This window comes from Oratosquilla oratoria, chromosome 4 (genome assembly GCF_046742065.1).
Source record: "Oratosquilla oratoria isolate Oo_2021 chromosome 4, ASM4674206v1, whole genome shotgun sequence".
NCBI classification, from domain to species: domain Eukaryota; kingdom Metazoa; phylum Arthropoda; class Malacostraca; order Stomatopoda; family Squillidae; genus Oratosquilla; species Oratosquilla oratoria.
The window spans coordinates 3,312,122-3,336,375 of NC_134780.1; the positions used below are offsets into that span (position 1 = coordinate 3,312,122).

Here is a 24,254-nt window from a genome sequence, read left to right on the forward strand (position 1 = left end):
CCATAGGAACCTTTCCTTTTCACGCCAAGCGTTACCTGGCTACGAGGCACCATGACACCCCCTTTGGGAGTGAAGCCGAATTAATTAACTTGTATGCTAACACCGGTCTTTATAGTAGCTAAGCGCCATTTCATATGGATGTCTGAGCTAAATGCAATGCGAAACTACCAAGTAGCAAACTAGTTCGCATGAAAAACAATAATACGGTCAATATAACTGCAATCACATAAATGGTATAGTTGGCAGGCAGCAACTGACCAAGATCAAATAAACGCGTCCACTCTGAAGACCATCACATCAAACTACTACACCAGCTCAAAATTCTCTAGAACATTTGTAACACTACCATGCCTGTGAAGTGCTATCATCCAATCCTGAATTCATAAAGCACAATCATACTCCCTTTAATTTACAAAACTCACTTTTTCGGTAACTGATTCTAAAGACGGCATACGATGTCACTAATCCTAGCAGACGACAAAATCAATTGGGATATGCTTGGGCCGATGACATAATTCGAAGACACTTGTTGATCAATGACTGCCTTGGCCGCCGACAGAGTATAAATGGGTCTGTGGCTGGATCAGTGATTCTCAACTTTTTTCACTCCATTTTCCCCTTCATGAATTCTCAACATCCGCGTGGCTCTTCTTCATTTTTCTCCCAAATCCCATCCCACCAAAAATAGAAAAGAAAAAAATACATAATAATGATTATAACAATACTTTGATGAAAAGAAACCCATTGTTTTATAACAAAGTTGACAATTATGTTTATCTTTTGCCAGGACAGTGATGGATTTTTTTTTTTTTTTTTTTAAGATTCCTCCCACCATTATAAACTTGTCTGTAGCAGCAGATCATGACTCCCCTAAATTCTTGTCATGGCCACGAGGTTGATAACCACTGGGCTAGACCACCCCAACCTCAGAACTTCCAAATTGGCAACAGAACCAGAATCAGTAGGTATCCCAAAACAATGCCTATGAAGAAGACTGATGGAATCATGGCCAGCTCCAGCATACGTGTACAGTATAACATTGTGATGCACCTTTCTATGATTTCCTTTTCAAGGCTAGCACCAAATAATATTCTACTCAGGACATGACACACTGAAGGGTTTAAAACCGACATCAACCCTTTGCTTTAGTGTTTTCCACTACTCTTTTCTTACTAATGTGAAGCATTATATTTTGTCTGGCGAGACAATGATGAAGCGCTTAAAGATAGAAGTTTCAGCAAGGATTGGGGACAACCACTTGAACCTCCTCCCTAGATGACCTGCAACCTTGTTCATTTATTTTGTTCAATTCTAGGCATTTTCCACCAGAGCTAATGTTATGGAAACTAGTTTCACATAACTGAACGTTAATTATACCGAGTAATTATGTGCACATATTTGTGGCTTAAGTATGAACAATATTACAATAGGTGGAACCAAAGTTCTTCATATCACATTTCCACTGGCAAAACATAAAACATTAATATGCAACTACTGTAAATGCAATATAGATTAACTTGTCCTGTTTTATCAAGAAATCTATCTTTAAATCCCATCATCACTACCACTTCCATATGGGGAGGTGCGCCCCAGTCTCTAGACGGACTGACCTCTTATCAAATTCTACTTTACTTCCTTCACTTTTTCACACAAGGAGAGCTGACAATAGACTACTGCACCCCTCCTACTACTCCTAACCAGTAACACTAAATTAATCACAGAATAGAGCCTAACACTTCTTCTCAGAGATCAATGGGAGGACCTCAACTACAGCTGGCTGATGTGGAGGGAGTGAACATGAGGGGACGTCCTAGGATGAGGTGGATGGATGTGGTGAAGGGGGCTTTGGGGAAGAGGGGAATGTCTGTTGAGGAAGGATGGGAGAGGACAGAAGACAGGGGTGAATGGAGAATGGTTGTATATGGATGATGTTGTGATGCATGAGGTGGAATGGGCAGGGGGATGGGGGGTGTGGTAGTATGTGTGCGCAAAATTTGACGCAGCCCGAAGGGATTTCTCCCAGTCTTCTTTTATGCATGGGGGGACAGAGAGGGGGGTCGCCAATTTAATGAAGCGGCCTTGCTGTGGATGTGCTGTGTCTTGCGACACTGCTTCTGACCCAGGGCAGTGGACAAGGTGCAGGGATGACCCGTCATCCAGGAGGTGCTAAGATATGAGGGAGGGTGGAGGGGTGTGGAGTGTATTCAGGGATGGAATGGGTGGGAATGATTTTATGCCTTTTCCTTTGTGGCTACCTCCCTTTTGTAAGGGGGAAAAAGCCTTGGAATATCTATGTATGTATTAAATTCTACTACTGACCTTCACACCAATTAGAAATGCAATGGAAACATGACAAAGCATGAGAAATACATACCACCAAACCCACTTCAAAATATTTGGGAATGTATCATCTCACATTTATCAGTGGTACCCCACAAAAATACCTTCCTATTCCAGAACAATGCCAAAACCTTTATTATCTACTCAAGTGCCTTTTCATTATAACTATAAAAACAAATAAAAAAAAAACATTGGCGAGTTACTGTGAGCAAGTTCATCATCTTCCAGTAGTCTTCACAATCCTAAATTGTTTTCTCAATCAAGTCTTGTTCAGCACAAAATCATTACCATTATTTCCAAATCTTATATGATAACTGACAATGACCTCTTAGTCTGCAGGTGTTTATTCTCACAGAATTAAAGTGTGTGCATTCACATTCAACTAACCTCCTTTTCACATTTGATCAAACTCAAATAGTAGTTTTGAATTGTTTTAAGATAAAGGTGAGTAGTTCATTCTCCTAATCATTGTATAGTCAATCAATAAGCACACTGGGAACTAAGTGTACAGGCCATACAATACTTAGCTCACGTGTGGCTTCACTCCAATTCTTTAAAAATTGGTTTGCACCATCAGACTCAGGGAGGAGCAACTGTTGGGCACCCCAACTCACAAAATTTTGGACTTGTCTATTATATGTCAATGTGGAGCTATTTATATATAACTAGCTTATAGTAGTAAGAAGATGGATTAATCCTCACTCAATAACAAATGCTGACCAATTAATTACTCATATCCCTCCTTCCATCTCCTTAAATTGTTCCTATACAACACCTATTCAGCACAATATCGTCCCAAAGAATAGAAGTACTGGTTACTGTCAACGATGTAATGATACTGGAGGGGAGCAGTCACCAGTTTTCAGCTATCCTTATGTGAAAAGGTGGAATACAATGCAAGTTGGCAGAGATCTTTGACTTGGCCTGGAAACAAAAGTGCCAGCTCTGCATCTCCATATGGATGACAAGTTTTGAAAATGGGCAACAGGGAGATTCTCTGTCATCCACCTTGGAGGACCACCAATAGCATGCACCATCACTGGTGTTTGCATCTGCGTGTGCGTGTATTTACCTACCAGTAGTTGTATTTTACGGAACAGGAGCTATGCTCATTGTGACCCGTTTTTGTATCTCTCCACACCCAGTTTAATCTTGAAATCGTGTATAGTGCTGGCATTCACTGTTTCACTGTTCAATTTGTTCCAGACATTGATCACTCTGTGTGAGAAACTATTCCTTTTTAGGTCTCTTCTGTATCTGCCTTTCTTTAGTGTGTGTATTTACTTAGTTGTATTTTACGGGAAGGGGAGCTATGCTCGTGGTGTCCCGTCTTCATATCTCATTTTATCTAGACTGTTTTTAAATTTGTGTATTGTTTTTACACACACCACTTTCTCATCTAACTTGTTCCAAATGTCTATTACTCTGTGGGGAAAGCTGTTCTTTTTCAGATCTCTTCTATAACTGTCTTTCTTGATTTTCTTTCCGTGTCCTCTTGTATTTCTACTATCCCATATAATTAGATCATCTCTATCAATAGTTTCTATGCCTTTCATGATTCTATAAATAGTTATCAAATCTCCTCTCTCTCTTCTTTGCTCTAATGTCTGTAGCTCAAGTTTTGCTAGTATGTCACTCTCCTTGTCCTCAACCATTGATGAGGTGAGTACAAGTGCTGCTCCTCAATTTAACAGATCTCTCCAGTCTCCTTGAAACCACTTGTAAATTTACAGTATGTGCTGCAGAAGTGTTACCAGTCAGTCTATTTATACAGCAACCCACTTCTGTATCAACTGTTAAACTATGAACATACCAGTGTGTACTTGTTTTTACTCCATATGCTGACATGGCTATTTCATTTAACTGTGTGGTGCCCCATCACTAAAAATGGAGATTAAATCTATGACAAACCTCAAGATCCAAGAAGATCTCTGAAATATGCTACTTAACCCGATTTAGTTTGAAGACCACCTTCCCAAGTTAGTTGTTGACTATTACCCACATTAAAGGAACTAATTATGGGGGCCTACATGAACATCAGAATCATTTTGCTGTTACTCCTTCAAAACCCATCAATACCCTCTTCTCTACATGGAGATGCAGCCCCCAAGAGGCTATTACAGTCTCCACATTGGGCCCAATATTTCTATATCTCTCCCTCTCTCGTTAACTTCAATTGTTCCTCCCATTTTCTGTTCTTTACATAAGGAGAGCTAACTCCTTTGAGCTTGGGCAATGGTCAGCAACCCTTATTGATAGAAGAGACCTTTTTTAAAATGTCAATAAAAAAAATTTGTACTGTCGGAACTGCAATATATAAAAAGTTCAGATTTAGCAAGAAGTTTCTACAAATTTTAATTATTGATGGCTATAGATCATATATATATAATTTTGTCTGGAATGTTTTAGCACATGATACCTATGTTTTGATGAAATAATCATTTTGTAAGAAACTTCTGAAGCAACATAAGTGGCCTGAAAGAGACACAGGTTGCCAACCAGAGTTAAGGGATGGGTGTGTGTTGTGCGCAAGACCATGGCAATACCCATAATCTGACCAAAAACAGAGCTGCCATCCAGGAAGGTAATAGCTGTCAACCACAAGTGTAGCAACAAAGAAAATTCAAATGTTTCTTCCTAGATACACATATATGGGAGGCCCTGAAGACAACTGCTGGTTTACAGCTGCTAAAAGTTGAGGCAACAATTATCATCATATATGAACTTAAGTCTAAAATGTATCCTATGCCTGAAGTGTCTTGAGAATCACTGGGACCTTTTTTTCCCCAACAAAGACTCTGTCCCAGCTGACAACCAGCCGATTCAGCTCAGAGACACCTCTGGCTCAGGATAAAAGTTTAAATTAACAAATTCAGATACTATAACATAACCAATTCACAAAATGACAGTTTATGTGATAATTTTTTGTTCATGAACTGGATTATTCATAGGATATTTGTGAACTGAAGTTCCTTTGTATGTATTTCTCAAGACAATAGTGGAAAATTAACTTTATATAAATTATGTTATTGCAAAGTATGTATTCAAAGTGGATAAAAGCTTATTACTCTTTAGGAAATTAATTGGCTACAAAAATGAAGGAAGAGAAAGGCTTCAATGTTAATCATAGATACTTTATCACAAGAGACCCATCATGCCTTTCACCATTAAAGATATAGAAGGGGCTGTCAAAAAATAAATAAATAAATAAAATAAATAAATAAGAACTCCAAAGCTGAAGGCCCAGACAAGATCTCAAATATTCACTTCAAATACCTTAGCTAAACACTGGAACTAACCTTAACGGAGTCTCATATACTGGTTACACAACAAAACCCCAAACATCTAGAAAACCACTCACACAATTCTAATCTTAACCCCAACATATATACACCATACATATACCAAAGGCTTTTTTTTCCCTTTATAAGGGAGATAGCTGAAAAACGAAGGCATAATAGCCATTCCCACCCATTCCATCCCTATCACACTCCCCTCCCCTCCACCCTCTTATCTTGGTACCTCCTGGATGATGGGTCATCCCTGCATCTTATACACTGCCCTAGGTCAGAAGCAGTGTCACAAGACACAACATCCACAGCAAGGCCGCTTCATTAAATTGGCGACCCCCCCCTCTCCATCCCCTCATGCAGAAAAGGAGAGAACAGGGAGAAATCCATTCAGGCTGCGTCAAATTTTTCTCACCCCCACCCCCCACCTATTCCACCTCATGGATCACATCATCCACATACAACCATTCTCCATTCACCCGTCCTCTCCCATCTTTCCTCAATAGACATTCCCTCTTCCCCAAATCCCCTCTTACTTCATTCATCCATCTCATCCTAGGTCAACCCCTCATGTTTACTCCTTCCACATTTGCCTTCTTCATCTCTTTTACTCATCTGTCCAAACCATCCCAATACTCTTTCATCCACCCTATCTCCCAACTCCCTTTTCACCCCCCTTCTCCTCCTCATTTCTCACTCTATCCAGCCTAGTAACCCCTATCATACTTCTCAGACTCCTCATCTCAAACACATTCAAACTCCTCTCTTATGTTCCAGGTTTCTGCCCCATACAGTGCTGTCGGCACAATCACTCCTTCCTACAATCTCCTCTTAGCATCCATTCCCAAATGTCTATTTCTTATTACACTTTTTAATCCACCAAGGCATTTACTCGCTTCTCTCAATCTACATTCTACCTTCACCCCCACTCCTCCCTTTCCTGCCACATTCTAAAACTATCCACTTCCTCCAATCTCTCTCCCTTAATACTCACTTCCAGTCTGCTGCCACTTTCACCCTTTGTATATCTCATCACCTTACTTTTACTCACATTTATCTTCAACTTTCTTCTTTCACACACTTTCCCAAACTGTCACTCATTTCTTCAATCCTCTGATCTTGCTACAAGCGCAGTGTCATCCGCAAACAACAGCTGGCTTATCCCCACTTTTCTCCACAACCATCTCCAATCCCTGACCTACCACCCTTGCATTTACCTATCACACCACCCCATCCATGTATAAATTGAACAGCCAGTGTGACACAAGACATCCCAGATGAAGTCACACCATTACCTCAAACCACTCCCTCTCCATTTCTAATCCTGACACACACTCTACTACTCTCGCAAAAACCCTTGACAGCTGTTAAAAGCTTTCCCCCTATCACGTATATCTGCAATACCTCCCACAGTGCCTTCCTGTCTACCCTGTCATAAGGCTTTTCCAGATCCATAAAAGCCCAAAAAACATCCTTACCTTTTCCTATAGCTTTCTCACATATCTGTCTTACCACAAAAATCTGATCTATGCAATCTCTACCTGACCTAATCCTCTCCTTCCTCATCCTTTCATGCAGAGAAAATGAGAAGAAATCCCTTTGTGCTGCTTCAATTTCCCGTAAAAAACTGTGCAACTTTAGTCTGTACAGCACCCCACAAAAACCTGCAATGACAATAGTTTGCACGAGTTTTGTATACAGCATTCATTATAGTTTTGCATGCAGAATATTATTAGTAATTGAAGTATGTGAAAGAGAAATTAAACAATAAATGTTCATTCAACTTTCCTATGTTTGCATATGGGAGATGATCATAACTTACAAGTGGCCCTTCCTCTTTTGGGTTATTGACCGTATAAGTATATTAAAAGATGCAAAAAATACACACAAAAAAATAAATAAATAAATAAATAAACCATTCACAGTTAATTTGAGTATATACATTTACTCAAGGGATGAAGTACAAACCAAACATTCCCTTTGTTTTCTGCCCTGTGGAACCAACATGTGTGATACTTTCATACTTAAACAAGATGTTCATCCTCTGGGCCACACAGTAGCCCAATAGATACTGTGTCAAACTCACAAGTAGTTGGTTGAGAGTTCAAATCCTGACACCTGCTATGTGCTTCTTGCATCGCTTCCTGACAGCCCTGGCCAGGCAGGTAGGCAACCCAAACATACATACAGGGAGACCTCTCATTAACGGACGTTAACTAGCTGCACTTGCGGAGTTTTCAGTATTTTTGGTGCTGTTGTTTAGGGCATACAATCACTATGACACCCAAAAACCACTCCAAAACACTGAAAACACAGCTAATTAACGTCCGTTAATGAGAGGTCTCACTGTATATACACATACCAAGAGCTTTTCCCCCCTACACAGGGGGTACCCAAAAAGATAGGGGTGAATGGAGAGAGGTTGTGTATAGATGATGCTGTGATGCATGAGGGGGAGTGGGTGGGGGATGGGAGGTGAGGAAGTATGTTTAAAAAAAAAGAAGCATCTTGCCACACCCTACCAACCATTTCTAACTTCCCACTTCATGGGAGTGGGATGACGAGGTGAGCTCACATCCTATGAACAGTTTCATCAAGGTGATTTTTGGGGCAAACATGGTCATAAAATGGAGTGATTGTAACATGTTTATATATTATGATCCTTCATATATGACACATACACATTTAATCAAAGCTATTTGTGCCAGAACTGACCTATAAAGAACTCTTCAATCACTGCCATCTTGTTCTGCAATATTGTTCACATGTAGTCAATCAGGAAAGCCTTAATCTATTCAAAGGGCTTACCTCTAAAATATTTCACGATGCTCAAATTTTCACAAAAGTCAAATAGCCTACCCAACCCTCCTTCAGTTGCTGTGCAAATGCTCAAGTTAAACCCAAGCAGAATTAATAAACATGATCTTCATGTTCTAAGACTGAATTTGGGATAGTAATCTAGTTAAACCCACCCACACCCCTCATCCATTAACCATTTGTTCCCCTTTTATAGCTCCTTGTGGCCAACTGCCTGAGTTGGAAGCAATGCAATGAAACACAGCACATCCATTGCACAGCCTGCCAGTCTATGCAGCTTACCACTACTGTTTCATTACACAAAAACCCTTCTCAAACACATGAAAATATCCCTGTTCTACCTCCTTAAAATTCCAAGTCTTTCCCATACAGTTTCACAAGCACAATCATCCCTTTATATGAGTAAAAGCAGCAACGACTGCAACAGCACTGTAGGAGAGAGGCCAAATGCAGAGTATGGGATCCAATATACTTAACATTTCGCCCAGGTCTTCTTTAGAAATAATGTGTGTGTCATTATTTCTGAAGAAGCCCTGCTGGGCAAAACATTACATATATTGGATCCCATACTCTGCATTTGGCCTCACCCCTTCATATATTTTGCTCACTGTATCCATCCCCAGATACCTTTTTCTCACTGCACTCTTCTTTCCCCCAAAATTTACTTGTTTTCCTCACTCCACCTCTACTCCTCTATCCCTTGCTACATGCAACCCTAAATAGTTAAAACTATCCAATTCCTCTCCCATCTCTCCTTAGATTTATCTCCAACTCAGTGCCACCCTCACCCTTGTATATTTCATCATTTTATCCAATCCTCTGCCCATCACACTAATATTTATATCTTCTACTACTCCATCTTTGTACGCATTGAACATTCACAATACAACAACCTTAGTGCAGCCCCACCTTCATCTCAAACCAATCACTATTCTCAACCCCAACACAAGCTCTGCTACTCTCACAAGTTTTACACTGTTTCCTACCCAATATGTCTGCAGTATCTCATACAATGTTTTCCTGTTTATTCTGTCATATGCCTTACTCCAAAAAATCTATTCACACACCCTCTACCTTTCCTAAACCCACACTGTTCCTCCCTAATTATTCCCTCTATAGTAGTTTTGTAAGGGTCTTCATAGTTGGAAAGGCACAGAATTTTAGAATTTTAGGAGCTATTTAGCTTTATTTTAGATTTTTTTTTCATTCATAGGTATCTGATTTGAGTAACATTAATGTTGGAAAAGAAGATGCTAAAAGAATATTGTGTTGCATCATAAAGTATTAAACCAAAGTAAACAATCTAAGGATACAGTGTATGTTTAAGACTTAAGTCTGGCTGCTGCCAAAACTTAACACATTGTGAAAGCTCCTGACTTTAGGAACAAAACCTGTCTCAAGCTTCCTGCAACAAGGATATATTGTGATTACTTCTACTAAACTGCACCTAAATGAGGAATATCCTTTTACTATTACAATGCTAACAAATACATATGAAATATGTACAGCTTGTCTGAAACTATTTTACTTGGGACATTACTAATTCTGCAAGAGACTAGCCATTTGCTGGTTCAATAATATCCTAACCAAAGTATTAACAAATAATACATACTTGATAACCGTCATGCAATCCAACCCGTTCACTATGGTGAAACTCCCAATAAAATAATATGACAGTATTAAAAATATATGAAGTATTATCAAAGAGTTCTGAGAGTAAAATGAGAAGTCTCAACCTAATCAACACAGTAATACCTCTCACACGATTAAAACTGTCGGATACCAGTCTGAACAATACCACAAGTCACTGTAGTAAGTGTTAAGAAGGAAATTTATCAGTTTCCTACCCAGATATTAGCAAGGTATGCCACAACACCTGAGAAAGTGGAAGAAAAGAAAAGCCTGGCAGGACCATAATGTCCACGTTTAAGTGTCATCTCAGGTATGTTAACTAACAGCCATGTAATTACATTATGAAACTGCATAAGAGAGAAAACTAATGCAGAGGCATCCTTTCTTAAACTATGGTCAGATTAGCTACAAACTTTGCTCAGCCATAGAGGTCCCTCGACTGAATACATGTACCTGACAAATTGTAATCTGAAAGTTACGAGATCAGCATTTTTTCTGAGTGGAGATTTGTCTATTCATAATAATAATGACTGATCCACTAGGCTGTCACTCGTCTCTACAATCTTCATTAAATAAAACTTAATCAAGAACCAAAGCGTAGACTCAGAGGTGACTTGATACAGGTCTTTAAGATTTTAAAGGGAATTGACAACATCAAAAGTGACAAAATTTTGACATTGAATGAGAATCAGACAAGAAACAATGGTCTCAAACTGTCTGGAAATAGATTCAATTTGGAAGTAGGTAGAAACAACTTTGCCACCCGTGTAGTGAATGAATGGAATTAACTTCCTGCACTGGTAGTGCAATGTAGTTCAGTTCCAAGCTTTAAGAATCTGTTAGATACTTACCTATGTTAGATGATTATAATTTATCTTATATTATTTGTTTTTGTTTTGTTTTCATTTGTCTGTCTGATTTTCATTTATTATTAGTTACATGTCAATTTATTATTATTTACTATTTATTATTTAACTATACCTAAGCATTTATTTATGTATTTTATTTGTTATTTACATTATTAGTTTTTAATTATTGTTTTATTATTAATATGATTTTTTTTTCGCATCTGACCTTTGTAATTATTTGTGAAAGAGATGCCAGGATTCCTGACTGCAACAATTGAAGGTATGTAGACAAATGTTGGGAAAAAAGACCCATCAAATTTCTAAGTACATTAGTTGGAGGAACTAAATAAAGCAGACGAAGCCAGTAAACAGTACTGCCCTCTCTCCAGCTGAGCTTTTCATAAATCTGCATGAATTAACTGCATAATACACTAAATGTTCACCTATATTCAATATCTATAAATCACCAGGTAAATAAAAACTACTTGCTGTAACATGTCAGTGTAGTATACTTGTTATTCAGGATGCCATGGCATTCTTGTGGCTGCAAAGGAAGGAGCCCAAATCAACCCTTTCCATACTCACAGGTCTTCCTTTTATTCTAGCAGTCACCAGACTCTTTTACTCATCTCTAGAGTAAAGGGGTTAAAGTTGGACAACACAGTCACCTCCTAATCAGTTTTCCCCACAATCACATAAGCTGGCCTATGGATCTTGACCACTGTGGTATGCACTGACTTAGGCATGTTCAAAGGTCAACAGCCATACCGAAATTCAACTATCCATACCACTCTGTAGTGTTCGAGTCTTGCAGCATCCAGATGGGTTTACAGGTCTTGGCATTTGCATCTATACTAAATGTACATTCTATGTTATTTAATAAACTATGTACATTAACAAAGAACAAAACCTACCATAAGTCAATGAAGCAAGTATACCAATTGGAAAGAGATGGTAAGTCATCGTTTCATAACCCCAGGTCTCTACTGCAGGAGACCCCACAGCTTCCAAGTAACCAGCAACGACTACCAAACTGGCCCATAATTCACTCCAGAAAGATATTGTATTGCTGTCTAGGTAAGGCTAGAGTGAGGCAGTCTAGGCTCAAGTGTTCATTGCCTATTGTGTAGTGTTTGCATCTGGGACAATTTGATCCCATGTCCAGGCCTATTCTGGAATAAGTGTTCTAAAGCTGAATGGATGCCTGAATGTGGTTGTGCCAGTGATTCTTGCTTGTTGTGATTTATCAACTGGGCTGATGTCTGGGGGGTGGAGTCAACTGTATGAAGCTTGAGGATATGTCTCGAAGTGACTTTTGTGATCTGAGGGCATACGGGTTTTTGTATAGAGATGCACGTTATCTTAAATATCTCAGTAATAAGCTATTAGATTATATATTTTTTCTGGATCAAGATGATTAAGTTTGCTATGTGATGGGATAGATGGGTACAATTCAGGGTTCTTGCATAAAACTGTGCCTACAATTTTTTATATAGGTTTGAGTGTAGATTTTTAGAGGTTTTATTTAGGTGGCTTTAAGGCATCCAGTTATCTTTGATGCATTGGTTTGCATAGTTTGTAAGAAATTTGCTTTCTTGATAGTAAGGAACTTGCTCTGGGGACTTACTGGAGTAAGATTCTTATGAACTGCATACTGTGATTAGGGTTCCTGTTGACCAAAAACTGTGCTTGTGATCCTAACACATTTATTCTTTTGTTGATTTATACTGTAGGTCCTTCATATGTGGGCAGTCTATGTAAAGTGTCCATTGCCTTACATGTAGTGTTTGCATCAAGGACAATTTCATACTATGTTCAAGTCTATTCCGGAATAATAGTTAATCAAAAAGATAGGCCTAGGATTTTATGGCTATTGGCCAATGGAAGTAGTTGAGCACCTAATTCTACTGTTGGAAATTTCTTTGGTTCACATTTGTTTGGGTAGAACATTATCACTAATGATTAATGAGGGGAGATTAATATTCCATTTCATCTCAAACACAGTTCTAGTTTGTCAAAGTATGGTCAGGAAATTTTAGCAACCTTTTTGTAGTTACTGTGTTGAGCTATTGATGCATAGGTGAGAGCTTTGGTGTTGTGCTCTGGATTGAGAGTGGGAAGATCACTTGAGAAGGTTGTATAGTGCAAGGGAACACATTGCTCAAGTTCTCTTAATTTGTAAACAGATGGTTATGTGCAGCATGTTGGAGTGTCCCTCTTTGAATCGATATTGACTGGTGAAGGCTTTTTATTTTTTTTCAGAGATTTCTCTTTTTATCAGTGTATTTTCTTTTCTAAATTTTGATATCTTGCCCGGACCTTCACAAGATATATTAATTTCTACTGCATCTTTTATATCCGTTAGAAGAGGGAGGTGTGACATTTGTGGATGGTTCTATTTTGTATGTATGTATGTATGTATATATATATACATACATATATATATATACATACATATATATACATACACATACATACATATATACATACACATATATACATATGCAAAGTAGACCACTTGGAAAAAGGAAACTAACGAAGCAGAGCGCTTTCATATATTACATCTTCAGTGCAACAAGTGTTGCCTTGAAGATGTAATATACGAAAGCGCTCTGCTTCGTTAGTTTCCTTTTTCCAAGTGGTCTACTTTGCATAAGTGAACACACGTACCCGTGTTCTTATTAGCATATATACATATATACACACACAATTTTTTTCTTCTTTTACTGCCATTTTCTCGTTTTCTGGAGTTGTGGGTTTAAAACTTGTTTTGCAGAAATATTTGTATAATGTTGTTCAGCTGTTTTGATGGTGGGAAGCTTTCTACAGTCTCTCTGTTTTATGGGTTGGATGTGGGTCCATCCTTTAGCTGCCAACGGTTTTGACAATAATCCACAATTGTATGTTGTTATTTCCTTTTCTTTTATTTGATTAATGTACACATAGAAATAATACTTTTTCTTATTCTATGATCTCCATTTTTATATTCAATCTTTTCTTGAGTAGTTGTCCCTTGGGCATTGGTCAGCAACCCTAATACAGTAGCTTGAAGAGCCATCTTTTTAAAGTTTGATAGAAATGTTGCATTGTCAGAAAAAAAAAATAAATAAAAAAAAATAATAGGGAAAGACATTTCTACAAGTCATAGAAGATGATGGTTACAGATCTTTCCAAATTTGAATAAATACAAAATATCATATATACAAATATATACCATAAGTTAGGGGAAATGTGTACCTATTGGGGTAAGTGTACACACTTTCTGATCCATAGTCAGTTAACAATTGTTTCTGATCATCAACGTACCTGCTATATATTCAAATTGGAATAAAAGAATATACTACATATATATATATATATATATACATATATGTGTGTGTGTGTGTGAGTAATTCGCTAATGGACAGCGACATCAATCAGATCATTTTTATGATTGTTGTGCAGATGATTCGAACCTACTGCTCTGGCTCCCAAGTCAGTGCCTTAGACTGCTCCACGATACAGGCACTCCTCCAGCACTCTACCCACTTCTTAAACAAATATCAAATAACCTCACCAGCCAGTCCACCATAACTGTACCTCCTTTCTTCAAACATTCTGCATGACATCCATCCAACACAGGTGCCTTACTTGCTCACATCATCTTAACAGCTGCTTTCACTTCATCTTTCCCTATTTCTCCATTTTCCTCACTCATTTATGTATATATATATATATACATTTATATATATATGTATATATATATATATATAGATACATTTATACATATATATATACATACACATATATACATATACATATTTACATATACACATTTATACATGCATATACCAAAGGCTTTTTCCCCCTACACGGGGGGTAGCCAAAAAGAAAAAGGCATAGAAACCACTCCCACCCATTCCATTTCCTATATATTCCACTCCCCTCCACCCCCGCTCTTATCTTGGCACCTATAAATACATACATATATATATATATAATGTCAGGAATGTTTTACAAACTTACAGTATATGACATCCTTAATTTTGATGAAATAATCATTTTCTAAGGAGCTTCTGAAGCCACACAAATGGCCTGAAAGAGCCACATGCTGCCGATCACTGCTCTAGGTTACAATTAGGGTTAATCTCTTCCTTCAGCCTCTATGAATATGGTGTGCATGGCACAGAAGTGGAATAAAATGTGGAGCTTTGAAAGATCTGTAGGAGTCAAAGCAATGTCTCTAGTGTTAACACCATCTGAGAATGAGGCACATCTTCAATGCAAAATGTTTCATGTATTGGAACTCTTTAATGTACTTCAAAAAAGTCCAACCATACTATTGTACTTTCAGTAAAGGCTTTCCTGAAATGATGTTTACCTTGGCAAAACTATCAGTAAGTTCATTCTTAAAACAAAGCAATGGTTGGCATAGTTTTATATATATATATATATATATATATATATATATATATATATATATATATATATATATATATATATGAAGCCTTTGTCCTGCTCATGGACTTCAGCCATTTAATGATCCATTTTGCTGCCCCTTCAGTAGACACCTTGCCTTGAGAGAATAAATTTATCAAGAGCCAAGGACAAAATATCCAATGACAGTCACTATGAATGCAGGTGTTAATTAGAATATTCTGAACTTCAGTATATATTTTGCCTTGAGCTGAATAAGAAGCATCTGGTAGCCAATACAAAACGAGTCTTATAGTACAGAGGTTGATGCCATTACCAACCAATCAATACCTTGCCCCAGGTCTTTATTGCAGGAGATCCATGATGCAAATTCAGTCTATGCACCACATGTATACCAGGATGCAGGTATGGCTATGCCACTTCACCACATACTACATAGGCTTACCCAGTCTGGCAGAGGTGCCTCCCTCCTGTTGATCTACCTGGCACTATCCTTGTTTATAAAACTACAATATCCTCTGTCATCACTCCATACGGTGTTGTTTGCGCACCGTCCCATCCATGCTAAACGCGATAAACTTGCGTAGGATCTCAGCCACACAATACTTACTATCTTTGTCCGCGCCAAGTACAAGACAAACCCACCAAGACAAAGCCCAAGGTTCCCCACGCATAGCATTGTACATTCCGAACACCTGCAATGTCCCTGTCGTTTACCATGAACGCATGTATATTCAAAATAGCGATTGATATCCAGATCATAATACACATGCGGTCTATAAATAATCAGATGGCCACGAACATATATGTAAACAAGGAATCCAAACGTAAACAAAATGTCATCGCCATCGACACATGTAAACAACGAAACCGCATCAATTTGATAACATACTAAGTTGCCTTCACTAGTTCATTATACGGTTAAACTATGCTTTTCAAAATTAATTCAAAATCAACACTTGTAAACAACCGCCGTCAGTCAACCAGTGTAAACAATCCAACCCTTTAATTATGAAACTCCACAATAACATCCGGTCAATATTTTCAAGGGATACTTACACTCGAACTACACAACTACACAAATTTAATGTACACAGAATTCTGACCTACATATACTGAAGGGACATGTTCGTGTACTTCAATATTCTTGTTAAGACCTATACATGTGATATCATTGATCTAGCGTGCATATACTATATATTTCATAAGGAACAACAAAAATAAAAAACATACTAATACAATAAAAAAAAAAAATAACAAACGCATACTGAACTTGGGGCGTTTAAACAATTCCCCCGTGTAAACAATTCCATCATCACGGAATATACAACTCTTGGTATTTCCACAGTAAATAATTCGACAAAAAAAAGAACCCTTAGTGTTACCTTACACACAATTTCCCCCATTCGATAATGGCTGAATCAAAAACACTCAGCCTATAATAAAACTCCAAATCACTTTGACTATTGACTTGCCTTCTACCTTCATAGTTTCTTCCGAGCCACTCATACCGGTCTTATTCCACTTACATATACATCGTAGAACATCAACTACAAGATAAAATATCCCTGAATATTGCGTGGAAATGACCTGGTTCTGTGGCTACCGCCAAGCACCCAGTGCTGCCACGACTGTTTCCCTTCCCGACGCCCCCGTAGCTGGTGGAAAAAAATACATTGGGAAACAAAATATACTCCTGTACACCATACCCCACAAACAAGTATCTCATCACAACTGCAATGCCAATCACCATTGATATCCATAGAGGATCCTAATATCTCTAAGTACTGTTTAGGACACAATAATCCCTGCGCTTAAATACTGCAGAGGCACGTCGCGGTTCGTTTCCTTCCAATCCAAATAATTCCACTTGGGACTTACCTCCTGTTAGGACGATCTTGTAAACCCTCTTGTTGGGGTGGTGTCCGTTCATGCTAGCGTGAGACATGGTGACAAACGCGTAGGTTACAACGCTACTCCGTGACTTATCTTGCCTACAACCATACTTCAACTGTTCGACCAACCTAGACTTAGCTCAGCTGCCTACTCCGCGCTCGCGGCTCGGCCGAGTTTACAATGAGCTAATATAAAATGTTACAATATACATTGAGACAATTACTTTGCAATTGAATACCATCATCATAAATAAACATTACTTTATATAAATATATTAAGACATTGATGAAATAAGTCTCTGAATTCTATACATTAATCTGGTAAAAAAAATCTGACTCATTTATACTAGTTGGTATCCGCCTGGTGCATTGATCAACTTCTAATTAACCTGTATTTGAAAACATTAGGATTATAATTTATAAACAAACGTATTATACTACAAATTATGAAAACATTTATATACCTAAGAAACCGATCTAACAAATGGAATCACCAATCATTATTCAAAATTAGAAATTCAAGGATGTAATGTACATGATGGTAATGGAATATGCATCAATTACTCATATAAATTACTATAGTTTACGTCATATGCTTGACGATTTTTATTAATATATTCATTACACAGTACAGGTGCTCGTACACATTTTCAAAACTGCTATATGATTTTTTATTTGTAACCTGATACTAAATTCATGTCAACACAATGTATACAATTGTTATTACAATTTTCAATTTATATTTATCAAATAATATCCATCTACTATTTTTTCAATTTTAAATTTTGACTTACAGAAATAAATAATAGCATTGCAAATGATAAAACTGTAAATGTGTGGTGCGGCGGGAGTTTGCATCATCCACGTTTTCTTGCAGACGACACAGCCATCTGCGACATTAGCAAAAACTCAATTGAAAAAATATACAGTAAATAAAATACATATCACAACGATTACAGACATCTTTATTTATATGATTTACTACTATATTTGAGTGCATTATTATTACGTCATTATGTTGGTGGAATGTAGAGAAAATAGCAGTAAATCGATTCCGAGTTCACTTGAAAATTTCATAATGTTTCGTTCAAAACTGATAGATTCCACCAAATCAAGTAATTCTGATTTTACAAAAAGAAACATTTAATAACAAATATTTAATTCCTACAAAGGAATATATCGAAACTCAGAATAACTTGGAAATGCAGTAGTGTAATTGCGCCATTATACAATGTACCAAAATAGTATTAAATATACAAAAGAACCATCTGATCATTTGGGAAAATAAAGATGAAGAATAACAATTTCATTTTGGAAAACTGTATAGTGCAGGAGTCCCAAATAAAAATAAAAATACTCCTTCGTATTTGTCAGGGCGCCTAACCGCCGGCTCTGAGCAGCCAAGAACTGGCGACAGACGACCAGGGAATCGATAGTAGAAAATCAATCGCTCCGAGCATAGGACCGGGTCGCCAGCACAGCGGGAACACGTGTTTCTCCATGACTCATATAAGCAGATCGAGTCGTCAGGTTGTTCAGTGTCAAATGATAACCCACGTAAACCCTGGCAGATAAAAAGGGATAGGAGATAATATTTTCTCTCGTAGACGAGAAAGTGTGTGTAATCAGTAAAAAATAAAAAAAAAATACGTATTTCCTGTGGCTGGGATTTTCATGTTTTCACGCGATCACATTTTTTTTTCAACACTTGCAGTCCAAAATGTTCAAGAACTTTATTGCTAAATGTTCACATTAATTTCCATGTAAAAAAACAAAAACAAAATATAAAAGAGGAGGGCTGGAAACAACAGAATAAAGTGTATTGGGTTCATGTTTTCCATAGATCTTCATTCTGATTTTTATTCATAATTCCATACTGATTAATAAATAAATGAATGAACAGAATACGGCCCTAGCCTTTGAGCCCGTGTCTTGATACTCTAAGAGTCCAGATCAGCTGGGAAAATACAAGTTCCAGGGCCTCCCAGAAGAAAATTGTCCCCAGGCTACATCATGACTCATTCCCTTGGAGATTCCAGGTTTTCTCAATTCCACACTCATTTTGAAGGATCATAAAGTATTTTTTCAACATCATGCACTTACAAGGTGCAAATAGAAAGCGTTAGTAATATGTATACATACATACATACACACACACACAGACATATATATAGATATATATATATATATATATATATATATATATATATACATATATACACGTACATACATATATCAAAGGTTTTTTCCCCCTTACAAGGGCGGTAGCCAAAAAGAAAAAGGCATAAAATCATTCCCACCTATTCCATCCCTAAATATGCTCCACTCCCCTCCACCCTCGCTCTTATCTTAGCACCTCCTGGATGACGGGTCATCCCTGCACCTTGTCCACTGCTCTGGGTCAGAGTTAGTGTCGCAAAGCGCAACACAGCAAGGTTGCTTCATTAAATCAGTAACCCCCCTCTCTGTCCCCTCATGTATAAAAGGAGAAGACGGGGAGAAATCCCTTAGGGCTGCGTCAAATTTTTCTCACACATACTACCTCACCCCCCATCCCCCACCCATTCCACCTCATGTAATCACATCATCATCCATATGCAACCATTTTCCATTCACCCCTGTCTTCTGTCCTCTCCCGTCTTTCCTCAACAGACATTCCCCTCTTCCCCAAAGCCCCCTTCACCCCATCCATCCACCTCATCCTAGGACGTCCCCTCATGTTCACTTCTTCCACCTCTGCCTTCCACACCTCTTCTACTAATCTTTCTTCACTCATTCTTTCCATGTGTCCAAACCATCCCAATACTCTTTCATTAACCCTATCTGCCAACTCTCTTTCCACTCATGTTCTCTTCCTCACCTCCAAATTTCCCACTCTATCTAGCCTAGTAACCCCTATCATACTTCTCAGACACCTCATCTCAAACACATTCAAACTCCTCTCTTCCTCTCTTATGTTCCATGCTTCTGCCCCATACAGTGCTGTTGGCACAATCACTCCTTCATACAATCTCCTCTTAGCATCCATTCCCAAATGTCCATTTCTCATTACACTTTTTAATCCCCCAAGGCATTTATTTGCTTCTCTCAATCTACATTCTAATAATAACAAAAACAATAACAGAAACAATATCGATGTTGTAACTGTTACCTCGAGTTTCACTCTCTTCGAATCTGCAGTCCCACAGTAGCTGACTGTCCTTGATCCCGGTTCCTGTGTCACCGACGTATTGGAGTAGGAGGGGATCAGTTACCGTTTGCCAGGTCTAGTTACATCTGAAATGAGTGGAATGCAGTTAAAATTGTTAGAGCGTTCTTGGGTTCAGCCCAGAGACCGAGTATCAGCCCCTTGGGGCTGCATCTCCAGATGGAGGTGAAGTGTTGTCGGGTTGTAAAGATGGGCGGTAGGGAGAAGCAAGATCTATATACACCAGATCTAGCCGTTTGAGCCGTTCTGCGCAGCTTCTGACGTCATCTGGCTGCTTCCGTTTTCTCTTTGTGAAACAATGAAGAAAACTGTGAAACGCTAAGAAAGACAGGAATTATCATATTTCCCCCCCCGTTATCTCTCTCTCTAGCTCATTGCTTTTATCAGTGTGTGTGTGTGTGTGTGTGTGTGTGTGTGTGTGTGTGTGTGTGTGTGTGTGTGTGTGTGTGTGTGTGTGTGTGTGTGTGTATTTATATACTTGTATTTTATGGGAAGGGGAGATATCGTCGTGTGTGCTTATATGTGTACACGTTCTCATGTGTGTGTGTATGCGTGTGTGTGTATGCGTGTGTGTGTATTTATATATAGACCTTGGGGAGAAGATCCTCTATGTCGTCTGTCTTACAGGACTACCCGTCACTGGTCTTCCGTCCCAAAGAAGATGTCTAAAGATAAAACAGAAACTCAGAGACGTCATTGCTAAGGTCTACGATCACTCAACACTATCCACAATCCAAAGTTCTGTTGAATCAGAGTCACTATGTAATCACCGATTGACAGAAAGTTGGTAATGAATTAACGGGTACCAATGAAAATTCTAACGGAAGTTAAAGATAATCCATTAACTTGAAGAAAATAAAGCGTCAACAAAATCCAACTCAGTTATAAACGGATCGGCGATTAATACGTTAATTCCCACCACTGAATGTAGGCATATTTTCAGAATAAAGGATAGAAACAAGTTGATAGACAGAGGCGGTATTCAATGCATGGTAATATGCAGTATATATGTTATGTGCTGTTTTTAAGGCACTCTTACGGACCAGACCCACACACCATTCGTCTCTGTTAGAGTTTGAAATCTCTACTTATAAGTAAATTACAACATGAATAACAATGGCAAAAGCCGACAAGACTGTGAGAATAAACACCTTGTGAGATCGAAACCTTTATTGGTACTACGTTTCGCTTGTTACAGCTTTTTCAAGTACTTGAAAAAGCTGTAACAAGCGAAACGTAGTACCAATAAAGGTTTCGATCTCACAAGGTGTTTATTCTCACAAATTACAATACTTTTGTACTACTGCTGCTCCTTCCTTATGATACCACCTTGAACCTGTTCTTGACCACTTCTGTGACCCTGGCTCCACCTAATTCCCGGTGGTAATGGTGGGCAGGTGTGTGTATTTACCTAGTTGTATTTTACGGGAAGGGGAGCTATGCTCGTGGTGTCCCGTCTTCATATCTCATTTTATCTAAACTGTTTTTAAATTCATGTATTGTTTTTGCACACACCACTTTCTCATCTCACTTGTTCCAAACTGTGTGTGTGTGTGTGTGTGTGTGTGTGTGTGTGTGTGTGTGTGTGTGTGTGTGTGTGTGTGATGCAAATGAGACCATGTCATCTGTATCAAGAATCACTATAACACTATTCTGATAATGATATGATGTATGCTTAGCATGTAGAGGGAGCCTTGCATCTGCCTCTCCGTGATCACAACTTAGATCACTTGCTTCAGCTGCACATATACTCGTAGAGATTCTACCAAGAGAAGAAAGGCTATGGAATTTGTTTCTATGAGCAACAAAGACGGATAAATCACAGGTTGCCCAGTATGAGCACAGAAACTCAATTAGCATATCTTTGTTTTTCCACTAGACATTTCTTTAAATTGTCTAGGAACGTTTTGATCAGGTCTTGTGACTTATTATATCTGAATTCCCTTTGAATCATTTCTATCCCACTCAACATGGGGATGAATATATATACAGCAATCTGTCTGACGATATGCAAGTTCTGATGATGGGCTCAAAATTAGCCTGAAAATGTACTATCTTTAATTCACGCATATACATTGTATTTACTTTAAATGATTTACAGAAGTAAATGCATATTTGGTGGGTTTATGTGTGTAATTATCTGAATGATTAGTTGAATCCCTGTACCTTTCATTTAGAAATTATTATTTCGGTATATTTTTGAGGAATTATTAAATCTACGTAAATAATTGAAATGTATATATGTAAATAATATGATTGTAGACACAAATGATACAGATAACACAGTATAGTATAAATAAATATTTTCATTTTTATTTCCTAATTTTGACTTATTTAATTCTTAATTGACCTAGTGAAGACTAGAAAATATCATATAAGATTTGTATACAGAATTCCTATGCACGAGGTAGAAAAATTCGAATAAAATGATACAATCTAATTACTGCTTATAACATTTCCTTATTTCTTTGATTTCTCTGACTGAGCTACCTAGGAAAATTGAGCTTCTGGTGGAAGAGATTAAAAACTAACGAGCATTTTTGAGTTGGGAGGAATTCCTATCAATTTTGGTAATAGATGAGGATAGAGTGTCAAGTTTAACCAGGATATTGATACATTGCCTCATCTTTTAGGCGTGAAACACACTCAGTGGGCAGATCTGTTATTTTATTGAAGAAAAGCTGAAGGTACGCGAGCAGTAGCAACGTAGCGGCTACTGGGTGAACTAACACCTCCACTCGTAAATTTGATTAGCTGTAGTTAATTAATGTGCAAGTGAAAATGTAGGAACATTCACGTTTTAGCATCTCTATGGTCCAAAGTAAATGCCCATAAGAACTCAAAGTTGCCTCGCGAAAGTTGAAACGTAATTTCTTCAAGAGTGATCGCACATATTTTGGCCCATGGCCTAAAAGTCCTTTTTACCTTCTGTTTCCTTTAATATGGCATCATCTAAGCTATAACTGTTAGCTGGGTTGTGTGATCTTACGTTAAATACACTGCACTTCGAGATATTGAAGTCCATTTACCATTTCACCGACCATGCAAACAATCAATCATAATAGTCTCTACATAAATTAATCAAGATCCTGCTGCAGTATCCCAGCATCTTTCCCTGACCTAACATAGCATCCTATTTTAGTGCCACCCATAAACTTATTAATACCACTATTAATCCCATTGTCTTAGTTGTTTATATACAAATGAACAACATGGGACTCAAAACCGAGCCGTGGGAACCTCCACTAATAATGCTATCTCATTTGGATTTTACGCTGGTAAAATGGTGACCCACTGTATTCTGTCACTAATCCATTCAAATACTATGGCATGGGCTTTGGTTTTATTTAGTTGTAAAATTTAGGTAAATGCAAATTGAAGTTATTACATGTATCAATGATAGGTTATCACAATCACATTTGCCTCGGCTCTGAGATAGAAAAGAGATAGATTCAATTGTTATAGAAAAAACGATACATTTATACAAAAAGTACGAGTATATCTAATCTTTATTAAACGTGAATCTAATAAGAAAATTAGAATAAAAATACAAACGATGAAAAACTATTAGTCAATCTAACCTCGTATTGTACATTAGTATTTGAATTTCAATCATGGCTAATTACTCCTCAAAAACAAAGGATTATTTGCTTTATCTGCACGAAGGTGCTTGCATTTGTCATCATAGATTATTCCAGCACTAATGAATAATTGCTCACTGGAGACACTGCATAGAGACAGCAGAGATATGAGAGCAAATTCTGTCATACGTCATTTACCGTTTATTATCTGAGGATAATCACTTTTT

At 37.8% G+C, this 24,254-nt stretch overlaps 1 protein-coding gene across 1 annotated transcript in view; it reads right to left on the reverse strand.

Annotated features, from left to right (window-relative positions):
* The window catches only part of Ttd14 (TRPL translocation defect 14), a 184,498-nt gene extending 167,117 nt beyond the window's left edge, over nt 1–17,381 (reverse strand). Inside the window, exon 1 of the mRNA XM_076183416.1 lies at nt 17,225–17,381. Within this exon, the coding sequence (XP_076039531.1) occupies nt 17,225–17,291 (67 nt within the window). The 5' untranslated portion in view covers nt 17,292–17,381. The remainder of the gene's footprint in view (nt 1–17,224) is intronic.
* Between the last annotated feature and the right edge of the window lie 6,873 nt (nt 17,382–24,254).